General features: G+C 39.7%; 1 protein-coding gene and 2 long non-coding RNA genes across 5 annotated transcripts in view; 1 reads left to right on the top strand and 2 right to left on the bottom strand.

Annotated features, from left to right (window-relative positions):
• The window catches only part of LOC117219581 (uncharacterized), a 53,964-nt gene that overhangs the window by 2,104 nt on the left and 27,353 nt on the right, over window positions 1-24,507 (top strand). For 2 of the 3 annotated variants that reach the window (XM_076526411.1, XM_033468816.2), the window contains exon 2: window positions 2,971-3,485. In XM_076526411.1, the coding sequence (XP_076382526.1) occupies window positions 3,331-3,485 (155 nt within the window). In that variant the 5' untranslated portion in view covers window positions 2,971-3,330. Of the gene's footprint in view, window positions 1-2,767; window positions 2,895-2,970; window positions 3,486-24,507 lie in introns of those variants that run through there. The other variant, XM_076526410.1, reaches the window with a different exon arrangement.
• On the bottom strand, window positions 2,796-4,499 carry LOC143260567 (uncharacterized). The gene is made up of 2 exons (XR_013034840.1): window positions 3,885-4,499; window positions 2,796-3,803 (listed from the first exon to the last, which is right to left on the bottom strand). It is a non-coding gene; the product is annotated as an uncharacterized LOC143260567 (long non-coding RNA).
• LOC117219584 (uncharacterized) lies at window positions 10,018-11,130 on the bottom strand. The gene is made up of 2 exons (XR_004490062.2): window positions 10,936-11,130; window positions 10,018-10,860 (listed from the first exon to the last, which is right to left on the bottom strand). It is a non-coding gene; the product is annotated as an uncharacterized LOC117219584 (long non-coding RNA).

Genomic DNA, 24,507 nt, shown 5'->3' with positions numbered 1-24,507 from the left:
CTATTTACTAAACATTGCCGATGTAGCATTGGTCTATGCAAACAAAACTCATTACAGGAGAATAGAATTTAGAGACGAAATAGTTCAAGCGCCATCTATAGAGCATTAGATGTCACATAGATCAGGTAAAATATTCTAAACTTAACTGTTTCAAGCTACCATGAAATATTTTAAATATTTGAAAGCGTGTCTAAAATGAATATTTATAAATTCATTTCTAGTAAACAAACTATGCATACATATATTTGATTTTGGATATTTATCGTAATAAATAAGACATGCTGTGCTTTCAAAGCTGTACACAGGATTTAAATTAACATGGGTAGGTATTTGAAATAATGTTCTAGCCAGGGCCCGAAGTTCATTAGACTCATCGGCAACTTAGTCGGCAGCCTAAGCTCCTTTATATATCGTTCTCATCCTCTTTTCTTTTTTTTCCCTCGACGTGGTTTCGTTCGAACGCCAACTACAGAATCTCTTTGTTAATGTTATGAAACGAAGCGCCCAGAGAAAGCTTAAATTACGCCTTGGCACGGAGGTCAGCGGACAAAATCAAGTTCACGGGCGTTCCTGTCGAATTCCAGAAATGTTCATGCCGTGATTTTCTTTTCGCGACACCCGGCACCCTCGGTGTCGTCCGTTCGTCTATCTGCGCGGCTCGCATTCCGGTTCTTCTTTTTGTTTGCAACTCGGCAACGGAACGAAAAGTTGATGCACGAGGCCAGGCCGGCTAAAGCTGTGTACGCTTCCGTGCTCGCGAAAAGTAGAACTCGACCTCGTTCGTCACGCGTCACCATATTGTGGCTAAAACTGTCACGAATTATTATTTCGTAATATTTATGATGTAATTTCGTTTAGTACTATCTGACCGTTGGAGCTTAGCTCTTTTCCTGTACACATCCGGTACAGGTTCCGTAACTAATGGATGCCCGCGAACCATCAAACTTTATTGTCCAACGTATTTTATAATTTATAAATGACAAACGATGGAAAGATATAATATCTAGTCATTTGACCTGAATGCAGACTATAATTTTCTGCAACGACGATGTTTTTGTATCCGAATATTGGTAATTTTTTGTGTTGAACAGTTTACATCATAATCTATAAACAATTAACATCTGGTAATCATCAGTTCTTGTTGGAGCATCATTTCTTCAGAAATGAAATAGAACGTTGTTTCGTTGAGCATTGTTCATTATATTATTGTTATAGAATCGCTATACCTAAAGTTACGCTGATTACGAGAAATCTAATTACCAACTAGAATTTTTATAAAACATTATACTATCAAAAGTAAATTGATGAACTTTCAGCATAATTTTGAAGAGATCTCGTCCAACTCGAATCATTCCTCTTGAAACAACTTATCCGCCCACTTGAGTTAGACACAAGAAAATCTAACTCGGAGGAACGCATTCCTGTAGCATGATAGGAATCGAGTAAGCTCGGGTTGGAAACATGTTCAACGATGTTCCAATTAACGTCGATTAGAAGGACAGAGCTGAAGATCCTCGTCGCGGTGGAATCGTTTGAAAATTAAAGATGCCACGTCCTCTTTGTTGGACCTACAAGTGGCCATATGCAAAGCGACCAAAAAGGGGAGTGCCATATGTGGTAGCTGATAATCATTTTTTTCTCTCTTCAGAGAGAGAGAGAGAGAGAGAGAGAGAGAGAGAGAGAGAGAGAGAGAGAGCGCGAAAGAGAGAGAGAGAGCGAAAGAGAGAGAGAGAGAGAGAGAGAGCGAAAGAGAGAGAGAGAGAGAGAGAGCGAAAGAGAGAGAGAGAGAGAGAGAGAGCGAAAGAGAGAGAGAGAGAGAGAGAGAGCGAAAGAGAGAGAGAGAGAGTCTTTAAATGAAAAAAATATGAAGTGTTAAAACGATTCTGTGACTAAGAAATGGGAATCGTAACGCCACTAATGAAACAGATCTAGAAGGAATATGTTTTATGGGGAACCGTAGCTCATTCTTTCAGGCTGTCCTCACCGTGCTACGCAGTAAGAATGCTTCCGAAAAGTCCGTATGTGCGAGTATTGTATTTAGACTGAAGACGTAGAGTGTGCAAGGGAAATTTTGTCGAAAATCCGGATACATAATATGCACCTTGACGTACAGATGAGATGAATTACGAGCAGAGCAGAGATCGCTTAATTAAAAATAAGCTAGAAGACACGCTGTCTGAGGAACATTTTTACTTTTTAACGAAAAGTCAACCCTTTGGCGGATTTGTTTGTACGTCTGTGTGAGAAGGGCGACATGGATTTCACCGTACGGCCCTGGGACAAAGTAACACAGTGCCGTAGAGAGGTTACATTAAATAAATTTTTCGTCTTGGGCCTCATTTCAGAACACCATATTGGAGTCAATAGGATAGAGAACATTGTTCTTTTCTAATGCTTTTTAAAATATTACTGGTACGTTATCGTATTAGGATTGACAAGAAATACTTTTACGCAGTTATAGTAACTTCTCCGTCACAATTTGTTAGTCTAGCACATTTATCGTAATTTGTCGTTAGCGAATTTGTCGCAATTATTTAACAATATATGGTAGATGTTGATATGACCAGTTGATTTTTCGAGATACTCCAAAAATGAGATAGCAACATATACATATATATATCAGCTATTTTAAGTATCTCTAATAAGCACATAATTGTGAGTAATGCTGGATATCGATAAAGCATTATGTATTGCTCAATGTTATTATCAATAAACAAGAAAATTTTTAAGTACGGTTACTTATGTACCGATGATGTAACTTTACACGAAATAATCAAAGAGAAAAATGCAGAATATTTCTAATAGAATTATCGCTGGTTTATTAAAGAATCATCGAACATCGAGGTTAACTTACAAAGTTCTCCGAATAGTCACATAGAGAAACGAAAATTCCTGTAAGATATTATTAAAATGACTGAATTACTGAATTTATAGCAATAAAACAATTCTAATACGGAATTTCGATTTCAGGGAAGGTGACCGGGGCATTGGGCGTAGATTGATACGTGTTTGGTCGATCGTAGTGGGGGGTAGAGACCGGCGCATGCGCGTTGGTTCGGTAGTGGCCAGCTGTGCGTGGACGTTTCAACGCGGCGCGGCTGGCGGTGGTGGCAGCTAGGAAAGCAAGCGAGCGAACGAGCGAGCAAGCGAGCAAGCAAACAGCCAGAGACTGCCCTCCTGTCTCCCCCACCCCTAGCATGCCTCGGAGAGCCCATGGCCTCCGTACACACGGAGGAGAGTGAGGCAGCCCCAGCCGCTCCTCACGTCATCCGCTGAGAGAGAGACGACGGGCCTCGACACGGCGAGGAGCAATAATTCTAACGAGCCAAGATGGCGGCGGACACGGTGGCCCTGTCCGCGCTCACGCTCGCCAGGGGCGACAAGATCCTCGTGACCGTCGAGTCCGCGCTGCCGGACATCGTCGTCGTGTCCTTCGTCCACGGTGCCAAGTGCTTCCAGGGCGCATTGCTCGACGCCACCAAGAGGTAAGCGTGCTAGCTAGACAAGAACTTCTTGGTTCGTATCCCGACTCTTCTTCCCCTGACCCTGTCCGAACTACCAAGCCTCCGTTCCCCGTCGCGTTCCGAACTCCTTTGTCACCAGGAGTTCCCTGCGATTAAGGATTCGTCCACGCCGAGACCAAGACCGAAGGAACCGAAGAGCCCAGGCGACCGTGTCATGCTGTGCTCGCGAACCGTCTCGTGGCCCGCGATTGTTTTCTCGCGTGTGCAGAGACGCATAAGTGTGTTGTCCCCGAGGCGAGAGTATACCGTGTGAAATCCCGGCTGGTTTTGGTGGTTTCTCTGTGAAACGTGCTCGATAAGAACCCAAGTGAACTGCTATGATGACACCCGGCCGCGGCCGTGTGCGCGATTAAAGCCTACCCGCATTTCGAGCGGTCCGACGGCGAGCGACGGCCGACGTTGTAAACCTACCGTCGGTCGTCGCTTTTATTTTCAACGTTGCGAAGGCCCTACGCGTGTGCTAAGCTAAAGTGTCCTGTCGTTGTGTACACCGAGTACGATGTCGCGGTCGCGTGGACCTCATGTAGCTGAATAAAAAAACAGTGGATGTTTTGAAGGATCCTTTGGTGGACCGTTCGGACGTCTTTCCATGTAACATCGCGGCGGCCAGTGGTGGTTTTTTGGTCCAAGACGATGCGGAGCCTCGGTTGACACTTCCGGTCTGGCTCGGCCGTGGACGGACTTTCCTTCTTCGGCCGCCTTTTTCTTTTTCCCTTCTTTACGATTAGAACACCAGAAGATACGGACACGAGAGCTTCACGCTCCCAAGATTTCCTGCGAAAACGGGGTGGCCGTTTCGCCGTGCCGTTACGTGCCCCGCATGTCGTAAGTCTTCTCGTAAAGCGGCTTTTGTTCTGCAAACGGAAGTAGTTTTACGATGACTCGCGACTCGCGCCAACCTCTCGCTCGAACTTTTTTACGATTGCGAAAGAAGCCGGTCGTTCATTAAAATTCTATTTATTCGACGAATAAGCGTGGCATTCCGACTCGGACAACTTGCCCTCCTTCTCCCCCTTTTTGTCCACCGTTCCTTCTCGGCAGAGGGGGAGTTGTACACTGTTTTTATGCTGACTTTGTTTCTTCATGGTCCAAGAGATTATGGATACTTACCGTGACAATAGAGCCATTGGTAGGGAGGAGGGGGGGGGGGTTGGAATTATGGCTCGGGAAATTTGACCATATGGGCTTGAGTCCGCGGTCGAAATAGTGGACTATTTCATTTGCGTTGCAAATGTTGAGCCTGTGGTTGATTAACGTGCTTATTTTTGGTCTGTAGAACACCAGAATTTTGTATGCTCGAGCTAGAAGCCGAGCAAGAATACGAGTTCTTGGCATTTCTTGAAAGTTACCCTTCAAAGGTTCGGAGTTGGTAGTTGTATATTGTTTTTACGCACCGAGACTGTAAGGTTGAATTTCACTTTGTAATCGGAGAGATTAAGTGGAATTCTTTGATACAGGCTTGATAAGCCGGTCACATGATTTGGGTCTGTGATTGATGTACAGGATGCCTACCGTAAATTCGGAATTCGTGTGGTATTTTGTATTCATTAACTTCCAACATTCGCAATATGGTATCCGTACAGGTAATTGCAGTGCAGCGTAATTGGAATGTGATTAGTCACGACTTCACATGTATCTGCATACGGTTTTGGGTGTGTGAAGTAATGCAATATTCACTTTGCAATTAAGCTTTATTTTGGTATTTTATTTGGGAGTTTTGTATTGCTGGGGTCAGAAAGATTGATTACCTTTGATTTAAAAGATTAGGCTGGTCATATGGTTGCGGACGAGGAGTGGCGAAATAGTATCCTAGAATTTACCTACGAATTCTTTTTGACGATCGGCCTTTGAATTTTGTTCACACAAGCAGGGTTAAGTGGATTGGATTAAATAGCATTGAGTACCATTAACGTAGACAATTAAAATCGACAAGGGTACATTATACTTTCTATACTATAGTTATTTAATGTGTCTATTTTCGTATGAACTGTACGCTGCTTGGCTTATGGTGATTATCAGCTTAAGTCAATCATGGTCTCATAAATTAAACATGAATTATGAACGCTAGATATCGTTAATATTATATCTCGTTTCCCAATTTATATTCGTTGCTAAGACTCCGACAATGAACGTAAGCAAATTCGAAATCTTTTCGTGAAATTAGAATGATGTTGTAATATGCTCGAGGTTCTGTGTAACGATAGTCATCAAAATTCAGTTGAATTCACTTTATCAGTCGAGCAAGAAGTACATATCTGTACTTGAAACAGCGACTCGTGATTACTTATAAATAAATGTCTACATTGTGCCAAGAGAAAATGAAAGACCAAAGTGTATCTTCCACATTTTCCATTCGAATCATAAAGCAGCACCGTGCATCACTATGTTACAACAGTTCTTTCACTACGATCTCTTGAAATCTCTCCAAACGACCGGGGATTTATGCGAAATGTATGTTGAGCCTGACAATTTGCATGTTTCCGTGCAGTCGCCTTTTCTTTGTCGTTCTAATACCTTTTTGCCGTGAAAAAAAAGAAGCATGAATAACTCTGATGCAGATATTACCTCAGGGTTTGATAGGGACTCAAAGTCAGTAGAGTGAGTCATGCTCGCCTGGCGCTGCCTCGTTCGTACAGTCATTGCTGATTTCACTTCACCGCAGTGAAAATATTCGGTTTGACACAGACCGATCCCAGCTGCTCAAAAGTCTTTTATGGTGTACCGGATCATGGTGTTGCACCAGGCCTCGATGATCGTCCATAATTCGATTCACTTTGGACCAGTTAAAGTTGACCGATCGCCGTGCGAAAATCGAATCGCATGCACGGGGAATGCAGCAATATTTTCTGCTGCAGCACCGCGTTGCACGCCTATTATAATTTAAAAATATATTTACGGCGTCCGTGTTATTTGAAGTGTTCATCAGTTTCTATTCACCGCCGCCAATGGCGTTCCCATAAATTCTACGATATTAACATTCGAAGCCCGCGGATATTGACGTTATGATTTAATAAACTTCACGGGAAGTTTAATTACGTGTCTTCGTATCGTTATTCCTGACGCTGCATGATTAATTGTTAGCAATTAATGTTTCATTCAGCGCGTTCACAATTTTTCAGATCCACGTTTAGGAAATTAATTGAACGATTTTACAATGGGGCTTACTCGAACATGTAATTACTATAGCGTGGAATTTCATTAAAGCGCCGCATGATTTATGCATCGTTGGTTCTGAAAAGAGTATTTTAGTATTCAATATCTGCAGACAATATTCGAAATATTTAAATCGAGTATCCCGCTTTCTTGCCGTTAATTCGATATCTCTCTATTTAGACTTTCAATCTTAATTATGTGAAATTCAAAATTACATGAATATTGAAATGTTGGAGAAGGGTGCTCCAGGAGAAATATTTCACCTCGATTCACCTCGTTTCTTTATCGATGAAAAATCAAATCAATTTATCAAGGACGCGAGCTACCAAATTGTAATTATTCTTTACTGAACAATACCGCGAAAAATAGAACATTCCTTTTTCACTCGCTCAATTCGTAGGAGCAAGTACAGGTCACCCATCCAGTACGCGCATTGTTCAAATACATTTCTGCGAAAGTATAGGTCGCACAGGGATACGAATTTCATAACATCGGACAAAAAATTTAATGAATGGCCTTCGACCTACCAATTAGGAAAGATACCGAGCCTCCCTCGGTCGCTCCCAGCCCCGTCGTACCCCCGGCCACGTGTTAGCCTTTTTTTTTTTTACTATTTCACGAACACGAAGTTCAGCGAAATTTTTAATTAACACGATTCCGGCCCCGTATCTCCGCGCGCCATTCGGGGTCCTCCTAGGCGAAGTTGATTTTATCGGGCTCATTTTCCCTGTTTAATTGTACGTATTACCATAACGTTTACAACGGGACGCCCAACGAACGATAAGAACTCTAGCAATAATCTCGTCCTGTTCGTGCAACGGGGAATATCCGAGCAACTATCCGGACCGCTCGAAATATTCGTGAAATCCAGGATCTCGGGCTGATCCTGCGAAAAAGCTCGCAGTTCCCAGCTTTTTCGAGCGCCACGATTAATATGGGACGAACTGCCGAAATAAGGTCGGCTAACTCGTGCTGACTTCCGCGTTACCAATTTTACCGTCGAAAACAAACTCGCTCGTTCTCGCGCACCTTTCGTTAACGTCTCCAAGCGAATTGCATTTGTTCCACGAATTTGCGGGAACGCGACAACTCGCGGCTAGTTTTATTGCAAATACTGTGGCAAATTCGTAGGTTGCTTTATCCAGAAACTGTTACAACAGAAATGAAAAACGATCATAGAGTAACAATTATTCCATTCAATCGAAATGTCTTTTCGTTACAGATAATAATTATGAATAACAAAACTCATTCTAGTTGCCAATAACGATTATCGATGAGGGAACTCGACTTTGGTTGCTTATAACTGGACAGCGAATTTTTATTCAAAATAAAAATTGTCTGCACTAATTGCACGATACAGAAACAATATACAAATTTCTTTCTTTCCTAAACTACATTATCAAGGTGAACACAGTGTAACAGTATGTTTAAATCCTTGAAATTCGATCTAGTCATGCAACAGTATTTCTAAATTCTTGAAATTCGATCTAGACATTTTTGTGCTAAATGCATACATTTTTATTTAATTCCTGCTTCTTATAATTAGATCATTTTTATTTTGCACGAAGGTTCCACAGTTTAGCTAGAACATTTGTTCTTCTACGAAACTCATACAGCATGCAAAATGGCAGCCGATAGTGTTCACTTTTAATTTTCCTTTAAGAACACAACGAATTCGTAAAACCTTTTATTAATTGAATTATTTATTTAATTAGCACTTAGAAACATTTGTAGAATGAGTTACTTTCAAGTGGACTTTCAAATTCTACTTCTGAAGTGCAAAGACAACTTCATTCGTTTAAGGATTCATATCGAATTCTCAAACGAGAATGAACTTTGCGTTGCAGTATTAGCAAACCATGATATAGTAGATTATTACCTAAATCTTGAGACAATTTCAATGTAAATAAAAATCCAGTCTCCGCCGTAAGTAGATTTTCTTGTAAGAACATATTGAATTCGCGCAGACACTTCCATTCATCCAATAAATGCCTATTTAATCAGTACTTGGAGCTCTCTGTAAAATGGATTACTTTTAAGTGGACTTCGAAAGTGTAACATCTTGATCTATTTAATGCCGACTCTTACCTCCTAACGTAAATCAATATTGCCATGCAATATTAGCAAACTGTGTTATCCAGAGCACGGTAAAGGCTCGACTATCCGGTCCTTCAATATCTAAAGCAAGCCATTTGCTAAACGATTTACCGTAAAAATCAGTACAGATAAAATCTGGCGCTGTAACTAAATAACTGCTCCATTATCCGAATATTAATGTTAGTTTGCTCACCCCGGATAATCGATGGTGCATTGTATTACGTAAATCTGCAGATAGTTACACGTTAAAGGATATCGAATTTTTGCAGTGAGTAGCTTTTCCACGGAAGATCCGACACCACCGTGCACGTTTGCTGCGTTTTAATGGACAGACAAACCGCTGGATGCGGCTCTAGCGGTCACCAGTATCTATCAATCAATTTCGAAAGCAAGAGTGCCGTAAAGTGATTAGCCCACGAAGTCACGTCTGTGTGACAACGGTCGATAAACGACGGCACGGCGAACTCACGCGAACGTGATGCCGGCTGTCGGATTGTTAACGCAAATCGTGTGCCCCGAACAATTTTCGGTATTCCGTAGGAAGAACGAACGGTGTCTGGAGCGAATATTAATACAATTTTCAATCGATCCACAGTCTCTCCGCGCCTGCTCCTCGTCCCCAACCCTCTTGTCACTCGTCGTTCCTTACGAAATTCTGATTTCGAGCCGTCTCCGTCCACGACTATCTCGCCGTACCTCCGAGAAAATTTGCAACTTTTTCGACAAAACCGGTGATCGATGGCCGCGCATGTGTGCACGTGTGCCGCACGCTATAATAAAAAGGAACCACGCTGCTCGCGTCTCGACAGTTTTTCCATTACGTAAGCGTATCATCCTGATGCTAATAATACGCCGGCGTCCCTTGATGGATTCTGTCACGGAATCCGAGTTATCCGCCGAAATCTGGGGACGGGAATGGTATCTTAAACAAAATGGGGCTTAATAAATTGACCGGGGGAAGTGCACACCGGGTGGGCCGCGTGAAACGGCGAAACGAATGTCTTCGTTACTGTTCTTCTTCAGCGGGAAGTTATTTCTTTCGAGGATTTAGTTGCTTCGCATTTTCACCCTTAATTCTTGATTTAAACCTTCGGGTAAATTACTTTTACGAAAAGACCCGAGCGAACAGGAATGATATCTTAAACAAAATGGGCTTTAATGAATTGTTCCACGTAAATTCTTAAAAAAAAAAAAATAGTACACGTAGCCTGAGAAATGTCGAAAAAGTTTAACGCCTTCCGTATTGTTTTTCTGCCTATTGTAGGTTCAAGATCCTGTTTTTATTGTTCTTAAAAGGTTTGGCTTACACATTTTTGGATCATTCATTTGGCGAATAAACGCAGAAGACAATACATAATTGCCAAAATCTTTGAACAGGATTGCTGGATTGAATAAAATAGGGTTTAATGTGTGTGTGTGTGTGTGTGTGTGTGTGTGCTTTGTTTCGCTAAATTCTGAGGAGAGAGCATAAATAGCCTGTGCATTATAGAGAACGGTGTCTTCAACACCGTCCGCCTTTTGTCTTCTGCAAGTTCAAGATTCCCTGAAATTTATTTTTCTCAAAAAGTTGGGTTTCTTCCAAGCTTAAACCCTTAACTGTTGGCTTACATCCTCTGTAATAAATTATTTGGTGAAAAAGTGTAGAAAGCGCTCGAGTGTGTTCAACTCATCTGCCAGAATCTTGGAACAGGGATGATGTCGTATACAAAATGAAATTTCCATGCGCACGGCCTGTTCTTTGAGAAATAGAGCAAGAGTTTGATGTCTTCAATAGCATCTTCGCATCTTCCGTAGCTTCAAGATCTTTTCAAATTTATTTTTCTCGAGATCTTCGGTTTTCCTCAAAACTTCGTTCCTTCACGGCATACAAAGCTCAGGATCCAGGGGTTAGGTTGTTGATTGAAAAAGTGTGAGAATGTCTTCGATGCACCGCTCACGAATTTATCGTCCATTAAAGAATGCAGGCGGGTATGAAGATAATTTTCCGAAGGAAAGCGGAACAGAAATCAATAACTCGCGGGATTCCCGCGTAAAGCGGAGATGCGTCTTTTCCTCGTTCGTGAACTTTTGTATTCACGGGACCGGACTAGTAGATAAGGAATGCTTCAGTATGTAAATTTAATCTTCCTCGATACTGTACTCGCGAGATTTGAATACGTACGATCTAGTCGTGTCTCCTCATTTGTTACGAAGATGTAATAGCCGTACCTGGAGCATTGTTCCCGATCCTCGTCGATTGTTATGGCACATTTATTTTTCTGTATCTCATCCTATACGAAATTCGATTCTCGTAGATACTATTACACACCTTTATCTGACCTCGTATCTTCTCGTTCTAGAATTTATGCGATTCTGTTACACCAATGCTATTAGACACACGAAATTTCAATTTCAAAATAATGTGTATATATAGCATTTTCTAATCTACAATGTAGATAATGAAACAACGCTAAGCAGTCTACGCAGGCAAAGTCCAAGGCAGAATTTGCAACGTTACGGTTCAGCTTTTTCGGTCAGAAGATATTCTTTCTAATGGATTTTCAGTAGGAAAGATGTTGAATTTCACGCACGCAACATTGTAATTACCGCGGCATGAAAATCTTGAAATACAATTTCCTTCGCGGTGGGACGAGAAACGTTGTTCTTTTTTCAAGACAGAAATTCCTTTAAAGCATTCTGTGGATTCCCGTTCCAGTTTCCTATACATAGAATCGTTGTTTCAATGGAAACATTCCTCCCAGCCGCGTGTACAATAAAGCATTTTTTTCGAGAGTGTGGATAAAGCGTCGCAGAATCGAACGAACGATGAGAAACATGCTCAAGATCCTATCGGTACATTAAATAGAAGATAAAGAGGGTGTCGAAGGGGGGGGGGCGAAGGAGAAGGAATAAGGGAGCCTTTAGAGACCCGCGGGTTTACGTTCCACGCATTTGCTCGCGACCGAACGCCTCTGGTATGTTTTTTGCATTCTTCTTCGGCCGACAAGGAAAGTTAATTAACGCGAAACAATCCTCTAGGAACGGAACATTGTCTGTGAGATGAATGAATCATTTTTCAGCTGAAGCATCGCTTTGGCTGCTGGGCTCTTCATGAAAATTCAGATTTCTCGTAAGACAACCTCGTGAAAACCGTGGACGAGTCCATATGGCTCGCCGATTGATTATTTATATTTATTCTTTCCACGATCGAAAGTGGAAAAATACTGCATAATGCAACAGTCTTGAAACGCTTTTTTGCAAATGCACTTACCAGCGAATAAATGTTGCGTTAGGATCAAAGTGCGATTATTGTTTATCTAGCTGATAGCGGCACTCTCCAACCTCTTTTTAAAGAGACTCGTGAACACATTCCGTTTCCGTTCAATGGCTGCGCTGTTTTTTAAACGCGTTCGAAATTATTCCGATTTGCAAGCTCTTTATTTGACAAATAACCATTTAAATCTTTATTTAAATTATGCTCACGGAATGTGTGGAAGTAACTAGGTTCAAGCTTTATTTAACAAATTGTCCGACTTCCATGTTCATAACTATCTGAATCTTCTTAAATTATTCTCACAAAGTGGAGCTGACTAGGTTTAACTTTTTTTAAACAAATTGTCCAACTTCCATGTTCGTAATTATTTGAATATTTAATGAAATGTCGCTTACAAAGAGGAACTTAACTGGGTTCAACTTTTATTTAAGAAATGGCCCGAATTCCATGTTCACACATAACTGTTTCAATCTTCGTTTAAATGTGCCGACCTCTACGCTCACATTTATCTCAATCTTTTTAAATGACGCCCACAAAATGGGACTGGCAAGGTTGAATTTTTATTTAACAAACTGCCGGCCCCCGGAGATAAAAACTACTAGACTTATTTATGCGCGAGGTTCGCTGGCTCGGAAAATTCGCGGAAGATCTCGGACGTCATACCGTAGATCTTCCACGAGTTTCCCGGAGATCAGATACGGTTTCCAAAGCATTTTTCATAAAAATTTCGCGTCGCCGTCGTCTGCCGTTGTATTTTCTACGGCAAAAGGGGCCAGGGGAGGAGGGCCGTGCAACAAAATCAATGTCCTCGAAGGAGAGGAGCCCCAGAAATGATTTCGAAGCCACCCCTCGAGCACATCAGTTGGGACGTATCGATCGATCCCTGTGAATTTACGGCTGTTCCTATCTAGCAACGATTCGATGCGGGTATTAAATGTTAATGGCTATAGTCCGACTAGAATCGAGATGCTGTTCCACCGTTAAATTTACGGGTCCTCTCGCCCATTTGCTCGCCGAGATCATCTCCCGTTTATGGAGTCATCAGTTAATTTCGAATCTACGATTGAAAATTGTGACGTCGAGACGTCGAGTCTTGATTTTCGAATTATAGTAAATTTTCCCCAATTTTTCGTCAACTTGTAAACAAAAATGGCCAATTTGGGAAGAAAAGATACGATTATTCGAGCCGCGCGGCTCATTATATATATTATATATTTATATAATAATCGTATTTCATCCTTTCCCATCTTTTTATAAGCTGAAAGAAAATTAGCGAATTTCATTGCCGACTGAATCAAAAAAGTGTAGGAGCAGTTTTATATTACGCTCGTATAATATTAGTTATATTATTATAGATATTATTATAGATATTATTATTATAGATATTATTATAGATATTATTATTATAGATATTATTATTATAGATATTATTATTATAGATATTATTATTATAGATATTATTATAGAAGATGAAAATTTTCATAGATATCACGAATTAAATAATGTTGGTCTCGCCTGTACCACGTGCAGGCTACACGTTGGAAGAATCAATTAGCAAGCAAGTCTGTTCTTCGATTGATATATCGAACGAAATTCTTTTTGGAAATATTTTTACTCGTTCCCCTGTTAAATTTTTGGTCGCTTTCGTTAATTAGCTCGCGGAGATCATCTTTCGCTTGCGGATTACCGAATAGCGTCGCTTAATTAGCAAGCAAGTCCCTTCTTCGATTACAAATTCCAGACGTTCTCGATTTTGAAAATATTTTTATCCATTCCGCCGTGAAATTCGTGGTTGCTTTCGTTAATTAACTCTCTAGATTTTGGAAACACTCCACCAGCTTCGAAGATAATTGAATGATTATTAATTCAAGATCGTCGCCGAGATACAGTTACACCTACATTTGAGCGGTCTATAATAAACTTCCACAACCGAAACGTGAAACTATGATCACGGTTGTAATAGTCCGAGGATTAAGCGGCAAGGTTGTCCAGCAAACAATAATAATAATAATTCAAAAGTCACACGGTGCTCATTGTAATAGCTAATAGCGATCAGGTTATGCTACATTTGTCAGTGCTCGCTATTCAGCTGAACGAATCGTTCAAACTTATAAATTTCCATGATAATTTCCGTTTCCGGAAAATAATGGACGTTCTGTGAGCGATGACGCAACTCGGGCTCTTACCTAACGCGATTACGTTGACAATTATTGTATGAAACAAGGAATTGTCTTCTGTTACAAAGTAGCTTGTAAACTGCCCATCGCTGCGCTAGTATCTCTCGTCGTAATAATATTATTTTATATCTAGAAGCTAGAGAGAGAGAGCTCTCGACGGATGGTTAGTTCGACCAAGGTAATTAACCTTTCGTGTCGCATGTTAAAACGTACGATCAGATTACGTTCCAATCGATTCTGCAATTATTTTTTGTTCAACACTTTCTACTTCGGTTTTTATCTTGCATTGAGAAATATTAGAATGTGCGGGTGAATTTATCCGCGAGATGGAGATTATCTTTATTCGTACGTTTTAGTTAATTTATTCTATTATTCCCGTCTGCGGATGAGAATTTTTTTTAAATATTATATTCTCGTACAAAGCTTTTTTCCTGGGAAGATATGAATTCTCCTCCTTTCGTTTAAATGAAACGTTTCAATAATACATTTTTGTGCAATTACGTCAATAATGAACCAAATGCAGAACTATAAAAATGTGAGAAGAGTAGACGAACATTGTTACATTATATTTAAGATAGCACGATTATTAAAACGGGAAAGACACTTTCATTTCAACCTATAGAATTTCTTACAATTAGCTTAGACAGTTTTTATTTTGCATAAAAGTCCATAGTCTGACGAATCTTTTCAAAATCAAATCTAAATCTACTTCGCGCTTCGATAAACTTCAATAAAGTCGTCAACATTTCTCAGACACTCTTCATCTTTGTTATATAGAAATTCACTTCATAATAATTCACTCATAAAAATCCGCGTTCGTCTGAACATCGGTAAACAAGTACGATTCTCGTACGAGGGCAACAAGCATTCAGCGCGTCCTCGGTTCTTCGCTAATTCCGCATGAATTATCGTATAAAACGTAAACCGTATTTATTTTTCATTTGATCGTCGCGTCGACGGTAATGCGTCCGATTAAAGTAATAAATAAACGAGAACGCGCTGGCATCGTCGATCGGATAAATATTTATGCAAATAGAGCCTCGATTCCTGGGCGATACTGAGCTGTCGAAAATAATGCAGCAGAAAAAAAAGAAGATGTCGTCGCCTAGTTCGTCGAGGCCGACGACTGTTATTCCTTCGTCGCGCTTTGCACACCTCGACGTATTCATTACGGTTATCCTCGCGTTAAGGGCGTTTTCACGGCTCGAATGGCTGTATCAACGTCCGTTTATTAGGTCGGGCAATAAGCGGAGCTCGCGTTTTCTTCGTAACGGCACCGAGTGTTATTGCTAGGCCGCGGTCATCCATGGAAGTTCACGCTTTTCGTTGATTAACAAAAAGCCAAGATTAAAACGGGACTTACGCTGCCCTTTATGTCTGGCTGTTTTATCCGATCGAACAGAAAAACGGAAACTTTTTATATTTTCAACGGCTTCTTAACCGTCGCCGGGCAACGTCTATGCAAATCAAACTTTTCCAATTTCCGACGCGAATTTCCTTCGTTAAGAAAACACCGGAGTCGCGGGGACGAGGAAATTAAACGCGCGAGAAATGTGTCGGCGTTTAAATGCGCGATTTACGATACGCGGGATCGTTTAGTAAACAGAACGCTTGAGATTGTTATTTAATTATGTATCTCTTTCTTCGAAGGTGAAAGCGATTATTGGACTTCCGAATGATAGCCGGCGATGCAACATTGTTGCAGAATACGCGGAGATACCGTTTATAGATTTTGCGCGCGTGTGTAGTGAATAATTCATCGTTGGAGATGCAACCGTTTTAAACGCATCAGTGCACATTTAACGATAAATTTTGTCAGAAAACTGCGAATGCCATTAGTAGAATTATTTCCTGTTAGAATAAGAAATAATTCAACGCTGAAAAAGTAATTACCGAAGTATAATCCTACGGTCTCGATGAGTAAAAAGTAGCGGTTCGTACGCAACGGTGCGCTTTTAAAAATTAACTTCGCCGCTGAAATGTGAGTGCTATGTGTAAAAGCATTTTCCGTGCGAACAAATCGCGTTTGAAAAAGTAAACATCGAAATTGAACATAATTTTATCCTATTAATAGCTAAAAGGCAGCGATTTAAATGCAACAGTGAATCTATGAAAATTAATTTGACCAGAAAAAAATGTGCATTTTTATAGTTTATAGAATAATTTTCTGTGCGAATAATTCGTTCTTATAAAGGTAAATACGCAAATTGCTAATAATTTTCTTGTCTGAATAACTAAAAGCTAACGTTTTCATTGCAAACGTGTTCTTATGAACATTGATTTTGCCAGGAAAATGTGAATAGAGCATTCGTGAATGACTAATTCATCTTTGAAAAACGATATGTATATTAAAACTGCAAATCATTTCCTCGTCTGAAAGGTTATGATTTAAATGCAACAGCGTATTTATAAAAATTAAATTCACGAGAAAACTCTTGAGTACCATTCGCAGAACTATTAACTCGTGCGAACATTCATTTTTGGAAAACTAAATACCAAAAACAGCTAATGATTTTCTTGTTTCAACGATCGTAGGCGTTTTAAGTGCAACCGTGGCGTGTATAAAAATGAATGTTGTCAAGACAAAGTTGCAGGATGATATTCTTTGTGGTCAAAGAGCGAGCCGTCGAAGAATCGCGCGAAATCCGATTACGGGCGCAAGCTTTGCGTTTGACGAGTATCATCTTCGGGTAATTCATTAAAAGAAGGAACGTGGCTATCGCAAATGCGCTCTTAATTAGCCGGACCCGTGCACTTTTGATGCCGGTCCACAAAGTTGCTCGGCGGAGTAGGGCGGAGGGGTCGGAGGGGGATCGAACTTGCGGGCGAAAGTGAAACGACGCTTAATTACGTTGTAACGAGTCGAGCACACGGCACGAATTCTTCTACTTTGTCTTCGAGTTATGAGCCTAATAGGCGGCCGTTTCGTGCCGGCTGATCGTAATCTGTTGCCACTGACAAGTTTGTGAGTCACCGACTTTTATGGAGCTTTGGGACCCTGTACCTCTTTCGTTTTTTATACCTCTCTGCCCTTCTCGCTTTCCCCTTTTATTTTTCTCTTTTTTCAAAGGGCGCTTTGAATTCTTATCGAGCGAACGGGCAGCAGAGAGACGATTAACACGATCGCACAGGTGAACAAGTTTTTAATGTCGAATAAACGTTCGAATTTTTAAATTCGCCGCTTTTATTTATCCCGGTAGAAAGCGAGGTTGATATTAATCGTCGAATGAAATTTTAATTGTAGACGGTCAATAAATCTTCGGCGGAATAGCCCACTTTCAAAGCAAACAAAAAAGCGTTCCAGAGCTCGTGGAAGACTTCGCACGAATTTTATTCGTTAAGCGGACGCTGGAAAGAAGCTCATCGAAATATTTCATGTCCGTTAATTGTGTTATTTTATCGTTGTTGGTCGAGAGATCAGCAATTGTCATAATCTTCGCAAGAGATCGCAGATAAAGCTTCCGATAATGCGTGGAATTTTACTATGTCGGAATATAATATATAATAATATATATACTATGCCGGAAATACTAAATTTTTGTTACAGAACGTCATTCTCTCTCTCTCTCTCTCTTTTCCACTTTTTATACAATTTTTACATTATTACATTTTATCGTCGGCTGTCGCAACATCCTGGGTTTCACGGTTATTATCACAAACTCCGATAGAAATCGCAGATAAAATTCGTGTCATTTTTCGCGTCTGCCAAAAAAATTCTTTCTCTTTCATATATTTTGTTTCTTTTTGCGCACGAAACTAGACACTATTTTACATTTTAACGGCACCTGTCGTGAAAGTTTGGATTTCGCGCATTAGCACCGGCATTCCCAAAGCTTCTTCGGAATTTATATTTACAGTGGCATATTTTTAGCGGCACCTGGTAGCGGTGACAGCGGGATCGCGGATCGGACGTCAATAATACGCGTGTTTTTCCCGTTTATTCTATCCATTTGCGTAATAATCGCCTCCCTTTTGTTGCCCAACCATAAATCCACCTAGATGCCTGCGACTCGGCGATGGAGCACAATGCGCTTCGTTTTACGTCGAATTACTCAATCGCTTATATTATCCACTCTTTTATCTCGGAGAAATATTGAACCTGGTGGGAAAAGGATGACCTAGAAATGATACGCCGCCGAGAACCTACTCCATTAATACCATTTTCCGTATCTTATTGCACGACTTTCTCAAACACTGCAATTTCCATCCTTCAAATTTCCACGTTATTTAAACTCTGGAAACATTACGGGAACTTCGTACGTTCCTGAAATAATATCCAGCTGCTACAGCAATTTTACATTCTCCGTTAATACTGAGAACTTCATAAATTGTAACGCGTCATTAGTTCGCGCAGACTAAAAATTATTTGCATCGATCGCAAGAGGCTGGAGTTAATTCAAGAGGCATTTTTTCTTTTAGCAAGACTGTAATCATTTAACACTGAACATACCGAGCTCTAAAATTGACTAACGCGTGTTGCTCATTATTTTTATTATAATGTAAGTTTGAATAGATGAAATTGTTCAATCGTTTCTTAAATCGTTGAGCTCGTCGGAAACAGCTGACTGGTTAAGTAGAGCAAACAACTGAATGTTGGTAGTAAAATTAAAAAATAAAACAGTTATTTGTAAGGAGATTGCAACAGTTGACTGGCTAAAGTAAAGGATCTTCATAACTTCAACAATTTGCAATTTCAACAAGCATGGTAGATTTATTGTTAAATTGTGGTTTTTTTTATCGAATCTGTTGAACATTTATAATTCCAATAATTCAGAGATAGAAATGTGAAACCAGTTATTTTGACCTGGCAGCTCTAGCGTTCATTGTAGCTGAAATAAATTGTGAACTATTCCACTTATCCATTTTTGTTCTGAATGCATCGAATCAGCAGTCTGGTCATCGAGTGGATAAATCAATATCGGTAGTGCATTCGGTGGAGATCGTACTCGCAGCCAGAAAATTCAAGAAAGTTCGCGTGTACTTTATTTTGCAAACATTTCGTGTCGCGGAACGTAACTGTGCAGAGTAGGCGACTGTTTTCAGCACGTCCCTAATACGCAAAGCACACAAAACTACGTCGAACAACAGGGAAACTAGGAGCCGCAATTGAGGGAATAAAGAACTTTTGTCTGTGCAGCTTATGAACATCTTTCTTCCGTTCGAGTGACGCTCCGTCGATTCCAAAGTCTCCGTCATGTTAGTCATCAATCGTATTTTTAGAGTGGAAGAATCACTTGGAAAGCAGTCCGCCCGCGAACAATCATATTCTTTTACAAAAGAACCGGTTCCGAGTGCCGCTACGGTCAAACATTAATTATTACCGCGGTGTGTTCCAGTTTTCGAAATTACTCCACAACAATACGAATTGTATGCGAATCTCTATCGGTCTAATGAACGTTTCTCGTCATTTCACTGCCCTGAATTCCCCGTAATTCCCGCGTTATATCATGGACACCCGTTAGATGGGTTCTCCGCTAAATTGGTTTCCATTTCAGTCAGTTCTCCTGATGGAAGAATATTTTATCAAACGTTGAGTTAGTCTCGTTGCTTTCTTATTACGAAAACGATGCCGTGTTATTCATAATATTCTTATATTATCGAATCAATTAAGCAACGTTCGTATTTTATCAAATTTTATTGAATGAAGTGAGAATTGTCTTTAAACCGTAAAACATGTGACGAGAGATTTTGACCAACTCGATGTAAGGTTAGATCCCCCAGACGTCAGAGTATTGATCGGTGTTCCTGGACACCCGTTACGTGATTCTACCATTAAATTGGTTAACATTTCAATTAGTCCACGTAAATCACCTCTTATGAATATTTATCGTCTCGTTTGTTTCAATTTAACAAAAAAAAAAAACATGATGGTTTCTTCAAAGGAAGTTACTTCTCTCTTACGTTAGAGTCAACAAATTTGTCAACATTTTTATGTCAAGGATTTTAAGACAGAAAAGTTTAATATTTCATTTTGCAATTACAGCCGAAACTGCAATTTTACACAGTTTTATACAGTTTATTGGTCAGCTGCTACATTGATTTACAATCTAGAAATAATTCTATGTTGCTATTAAGAATTGATAAATTCACACTTACAGTTATCCTATGCGCCAATATATTGAATGATATTTTCAGACACTCGGTATGTAGGTTCGCTATTAAATTGACTTATGTCTCAATGAATTTATACTTAGTCGCTTATTGCTGGCTTCAGAGGATTAACGCAGCAGCTTTTAAAAACACTTCTGCGAGCATACTCGGGCGTGAAAGTATTGATCGACGGGGTTTGGGACACCCGGTACATAAACATAGCACCGCCATTAAATCGACTTAAATTTCAGTGAATTTACACTTGGTTGCTTATTGCTACTACCGAAAGATTAACGCAGCAATTTTTTAACACTTCCGCGAGCATACTCGGGCGTGAAAGTATTGATCGGCGGTTTCGTACACCCGGTATACAAACGTAGGATCGCCGTTAAATTCACTTAAATTTCAGTGAATTTATACGTAACTGCTAATTGCCAGCATCCAAGGATTAACGTAGCAATTTTTAAACACTTCTGCGAGTATACTCTGGCGTGAAAGTATTGATCGACGGTTGTTTCGTACATTCGGTATATTAACCATTTGTTGTTGCCATTATATCGACTTTTTCGATGAATTTACACCTAGTTGCTTATTGCTAGAGCCGAAAGATTAACGCAGCAGCTTTAAAACACTTCTGCGTGCATGTATACTCGGGCGTGAAAGTATTGATCGGTAGTTTCGTACACCCGGTATGCTAGCCAGCCTCGTGTAACGCGCAAGTAACGTCCGGTTGCCCGGTGACAATATACTGTATATTGCTTTTCCCCCGAGTGAGTCACGAGGATGGACGATTTCCACGACGATTTGCAAAAGGAGTCATTAGGGCGGCCATCAATCAGACTCCAAAATGGTGGCGCTATACGGCCCCGAACCTGGCCACGATATTGGGTTTGCGACAATACGGAGCCCGTGTTGCTAACCCATCCACTCCTCGGCCCCCAGATGTCATTAACACCGAAAAGAAAACCTGCGCCTTCGCACGCTGAGTTATCTTTGTATTTTATTCTCCCATAAAACATAGGATTTTGTAATAGGAACGACTCCTGCTCGCTCGTTCTCTCTACTCTCTCGGCTATCCTGGCCAGTCAGGCCCTTTCGTGGCGGAAATGATTGCTTCTTCGGTTGAAATGCTACCTCCACACTGTCCGTTCTTCGCGCTTATGGCTCACGTAAATTCGCCACGACCGAGGAACGAAAAATTCGAACAGAATTAAGCGAAGTGTCGAATGTTTAACTCCTTGCTTTACGATTTATTTTCAAAGGAACGTGCGCGCGCAGATAATTTAATTTGACGCAACCCCATGCGAAGAGATATCAGAAAATAAAGCTAAACTCATTTAATATATTTATATAAATGAGGACATTTATAGAAATTCATTTGTAATAGAGCAGATTAATAAAGTAATGCCATTATTAAATAAAAACGGAGGAACATTATTTACAAGTTAGAATGAAATTAAGAAAAATGTTCTTAACATAATTGAAATTATTGCGAACAAGGTTATTTAATAAACTGTTTAAATTCCTTTTTAAATGTCTTTTATTTTCTAGTAATTCATTCTAACTATGACGACGCAATTTTAGATAGAAAGAAGACAATAGAATGTGTAAATATCATAATAATTTTTGTTCAACGGTCAGACAAAATTTGTATGGATCTTAAACATTTAAATATGCGACGGGCGTCGCCCGTCAAATACGAGTTTGGCACAGAAAATTCTTGCGGGCGAGACTCGTTATTTCCACTTAAGGCGTTAATAACTAGATTGCGGATTTCATGAATTTTCGATTAGTGAAAGAAGAAAGGCATTTTCATGTAACTTATATTTGTTAGAATTAACTTAGACAATTTTCATTATCGTGTAAAAGTGTAGTTTATTATTGACACTAAACCTGTGCACCATGTATGACTGTTTCGTAGAAATGACAAGTCTGAATTTATTTTCTCATTGTCGTAAGTAGACCGTGGATTTTATGCATTTATCACAAAAATTAAGTAGGTTAAATACCAAATTAGATTGTAAAGTAAAATTAAGCGAATGTGAATATAACATTGTTATATTGTGTTCTCAACTTATCGAAACTATCGAAAGAAAAATTTCAGTTTCGTTTAATTTTCTTGAATGTTTCTTACGTTTAATATCAATAATATTTGTCTTTGAGATACAGAACAAGATTCGTCTCAGAAAATATGCTACAGTTATCGAAGTACTTAGCGATTACACCATGTGCTTTTATTTTTCACATCTCTTGGCCGATAATATTCTTCTTCTTCGTCAGTTGTCTTGCTTCCACACCAATCTGCCGTCAAATGAAAGTTCCGCAGAATTCTGTAATAAACTCTTCGCCGATAAAGCTTTCACAATCGAATATTATCCGAAAATAATTTCGATCGGCCACCGCGTGCGAACACCTCCATCCAAAATTGTCGACCACTCTTGCTTTTGGATTACTCACGCGCCATTTGCCTGTCCGCCCCTATTCACGAAGGCCGTCATAGTATTTTTATAGTCAACACGATTTTTTATCCCCACAGCTTTTCCTCGCGAACCCACCTAATTCGAGCTTGATAATATCTATGGGGTGTGGGCGGGATGGCGGGTCTCAGGGAAAAGCCAGGACTCCAACCGAGCGGAAGTCGTCCTGGGGTCAAAAGCTGGTCTATTTTAATGCACGAAAAAATATTTCTCGCCCTGCGACACGATTTTCGCCTTCCAATTATTTTTAATTTGGCACGTACTTGCTGAACAGAATTAAAAGTCTCGCAGCATTTAACAGACAAGATTTATTATTGCGGATCTTTATCCAAAATCAAAATTTCTTACGTTAACTTTCCCTTATTTCTCTAATAACTTTAGCCTGCTGAATAAATATTTAACTGAACGCTTCTAATCATTCTGTCGTCTTAATCTGCATCTACTTATCTTTTTATGGGTCCATAAAATTCGCATAAAATCTATTCATCGTACAACAGAACATGAATTTATGCAGCACTGAGTGAAGCTGTTTTAACACTTTAACTGCCACGATAACAATCTCAAACATTTCGTAAAGTTTAACTATTTCATTTAATCGAATTAAAATTAAAAAGAAAAGTTTTGCAAGACATCGATTACTTTTCTAACACTCTTATGTTCTTCGGATTTTAATGAAATTACGATGATTGGATAAATTACTTAGATTAGCGTGAAAATTAATTCTTAAAAATATGAGCAAATAATCCCTTCAGCTGCGTATGGGAAACGTGGCAGACAGAGTGTTAATGCGTTTACATTATACCGCGTCTAATTAATCATTATCCAGCACTTCCTATCGAATTTCGAAATGAATCAATACAGTAAAAGGATCTTCTTTAATTATATATTATATTATATTTATTTAATGATATATTATTATTATATTATATATATATATATATATAATATATTATATATTATTATTATATTTAATTATATATTATATTATATTAATCCTGCTAAATTCATTTTCGGGTACAAAAACTGATAAAATTGTTAGGTAAAATTTGCATTGGGTGCTCAGATAGCATCAATGATCGACCAGAAAAATTCACAAACAGCGTGTTCGAATCGCGTTAGAAGCACAGAGAAATGAAATTTCGCTGAATCAGGTAATTGACAAGCATCGATCCAGCCGAAACCATCGGGCCACCGTTAAAAAGATCGAGCACACTCTCTCGAAGTGTATTATATTTAAATAGCTCCGATTCAACGGCGGCCTGATTCAATTTCGATCCTATAAATACTATTTCTTTGATCCCCATCGCGAGTCACGTCAGCGCCAGTGTTCTCGTTCCCGTATCCGAAGGAAACTGAGAAAAACAGACGGAGATTTCATATTTTCGGTATTTCCTCGGGCACGACCGTCCGCCATTTTGGCTGTCGGAGAGCACGTCGATCGAGCCGGATATACACGGTGCCTTCGACGGTTCGTGTTTTCGCTGAATTCTTAGCTCGAACTACCTTTGACACTGCAAGTTCTTCCGTATTCTCTATATTTTTGATTTTCAACAAATCATCGACATTCAAGCTATTAGAATTTCGTCCAACTCCGATACGTTTTCGTTTTTTTTATCATAGTAAACCAAGTGTTAAATAGAGTTTGATATAAAATTATATCGATACAGACTAAGCAGAACAGAAATGTTTAATCCTGAGATGCCATGATTATCAGCAGTGTTATGTTCCTCGAGAAG

This window comes from Megalopta genalis, chromosome 15, assembly GCF_051020955.1.
Source record: "Megalopta genalis isolate 19385.01 chromosome 15, iyMegGena1_principal, whole genome shotgun sequence".
Classification (NCBI taxonomy): domain Eukaryota; kingdom Metazoa; phylum Arthropoda; class Insecta; order Hymenoptera; family Halictidae; genus Megalopta; species Megalopta genalis.
The sequence above is the reverse complement of the archived record's forward strand: the minus strand, read 5'-3'. Positions and strand labels throughout refer to the sequence as shown.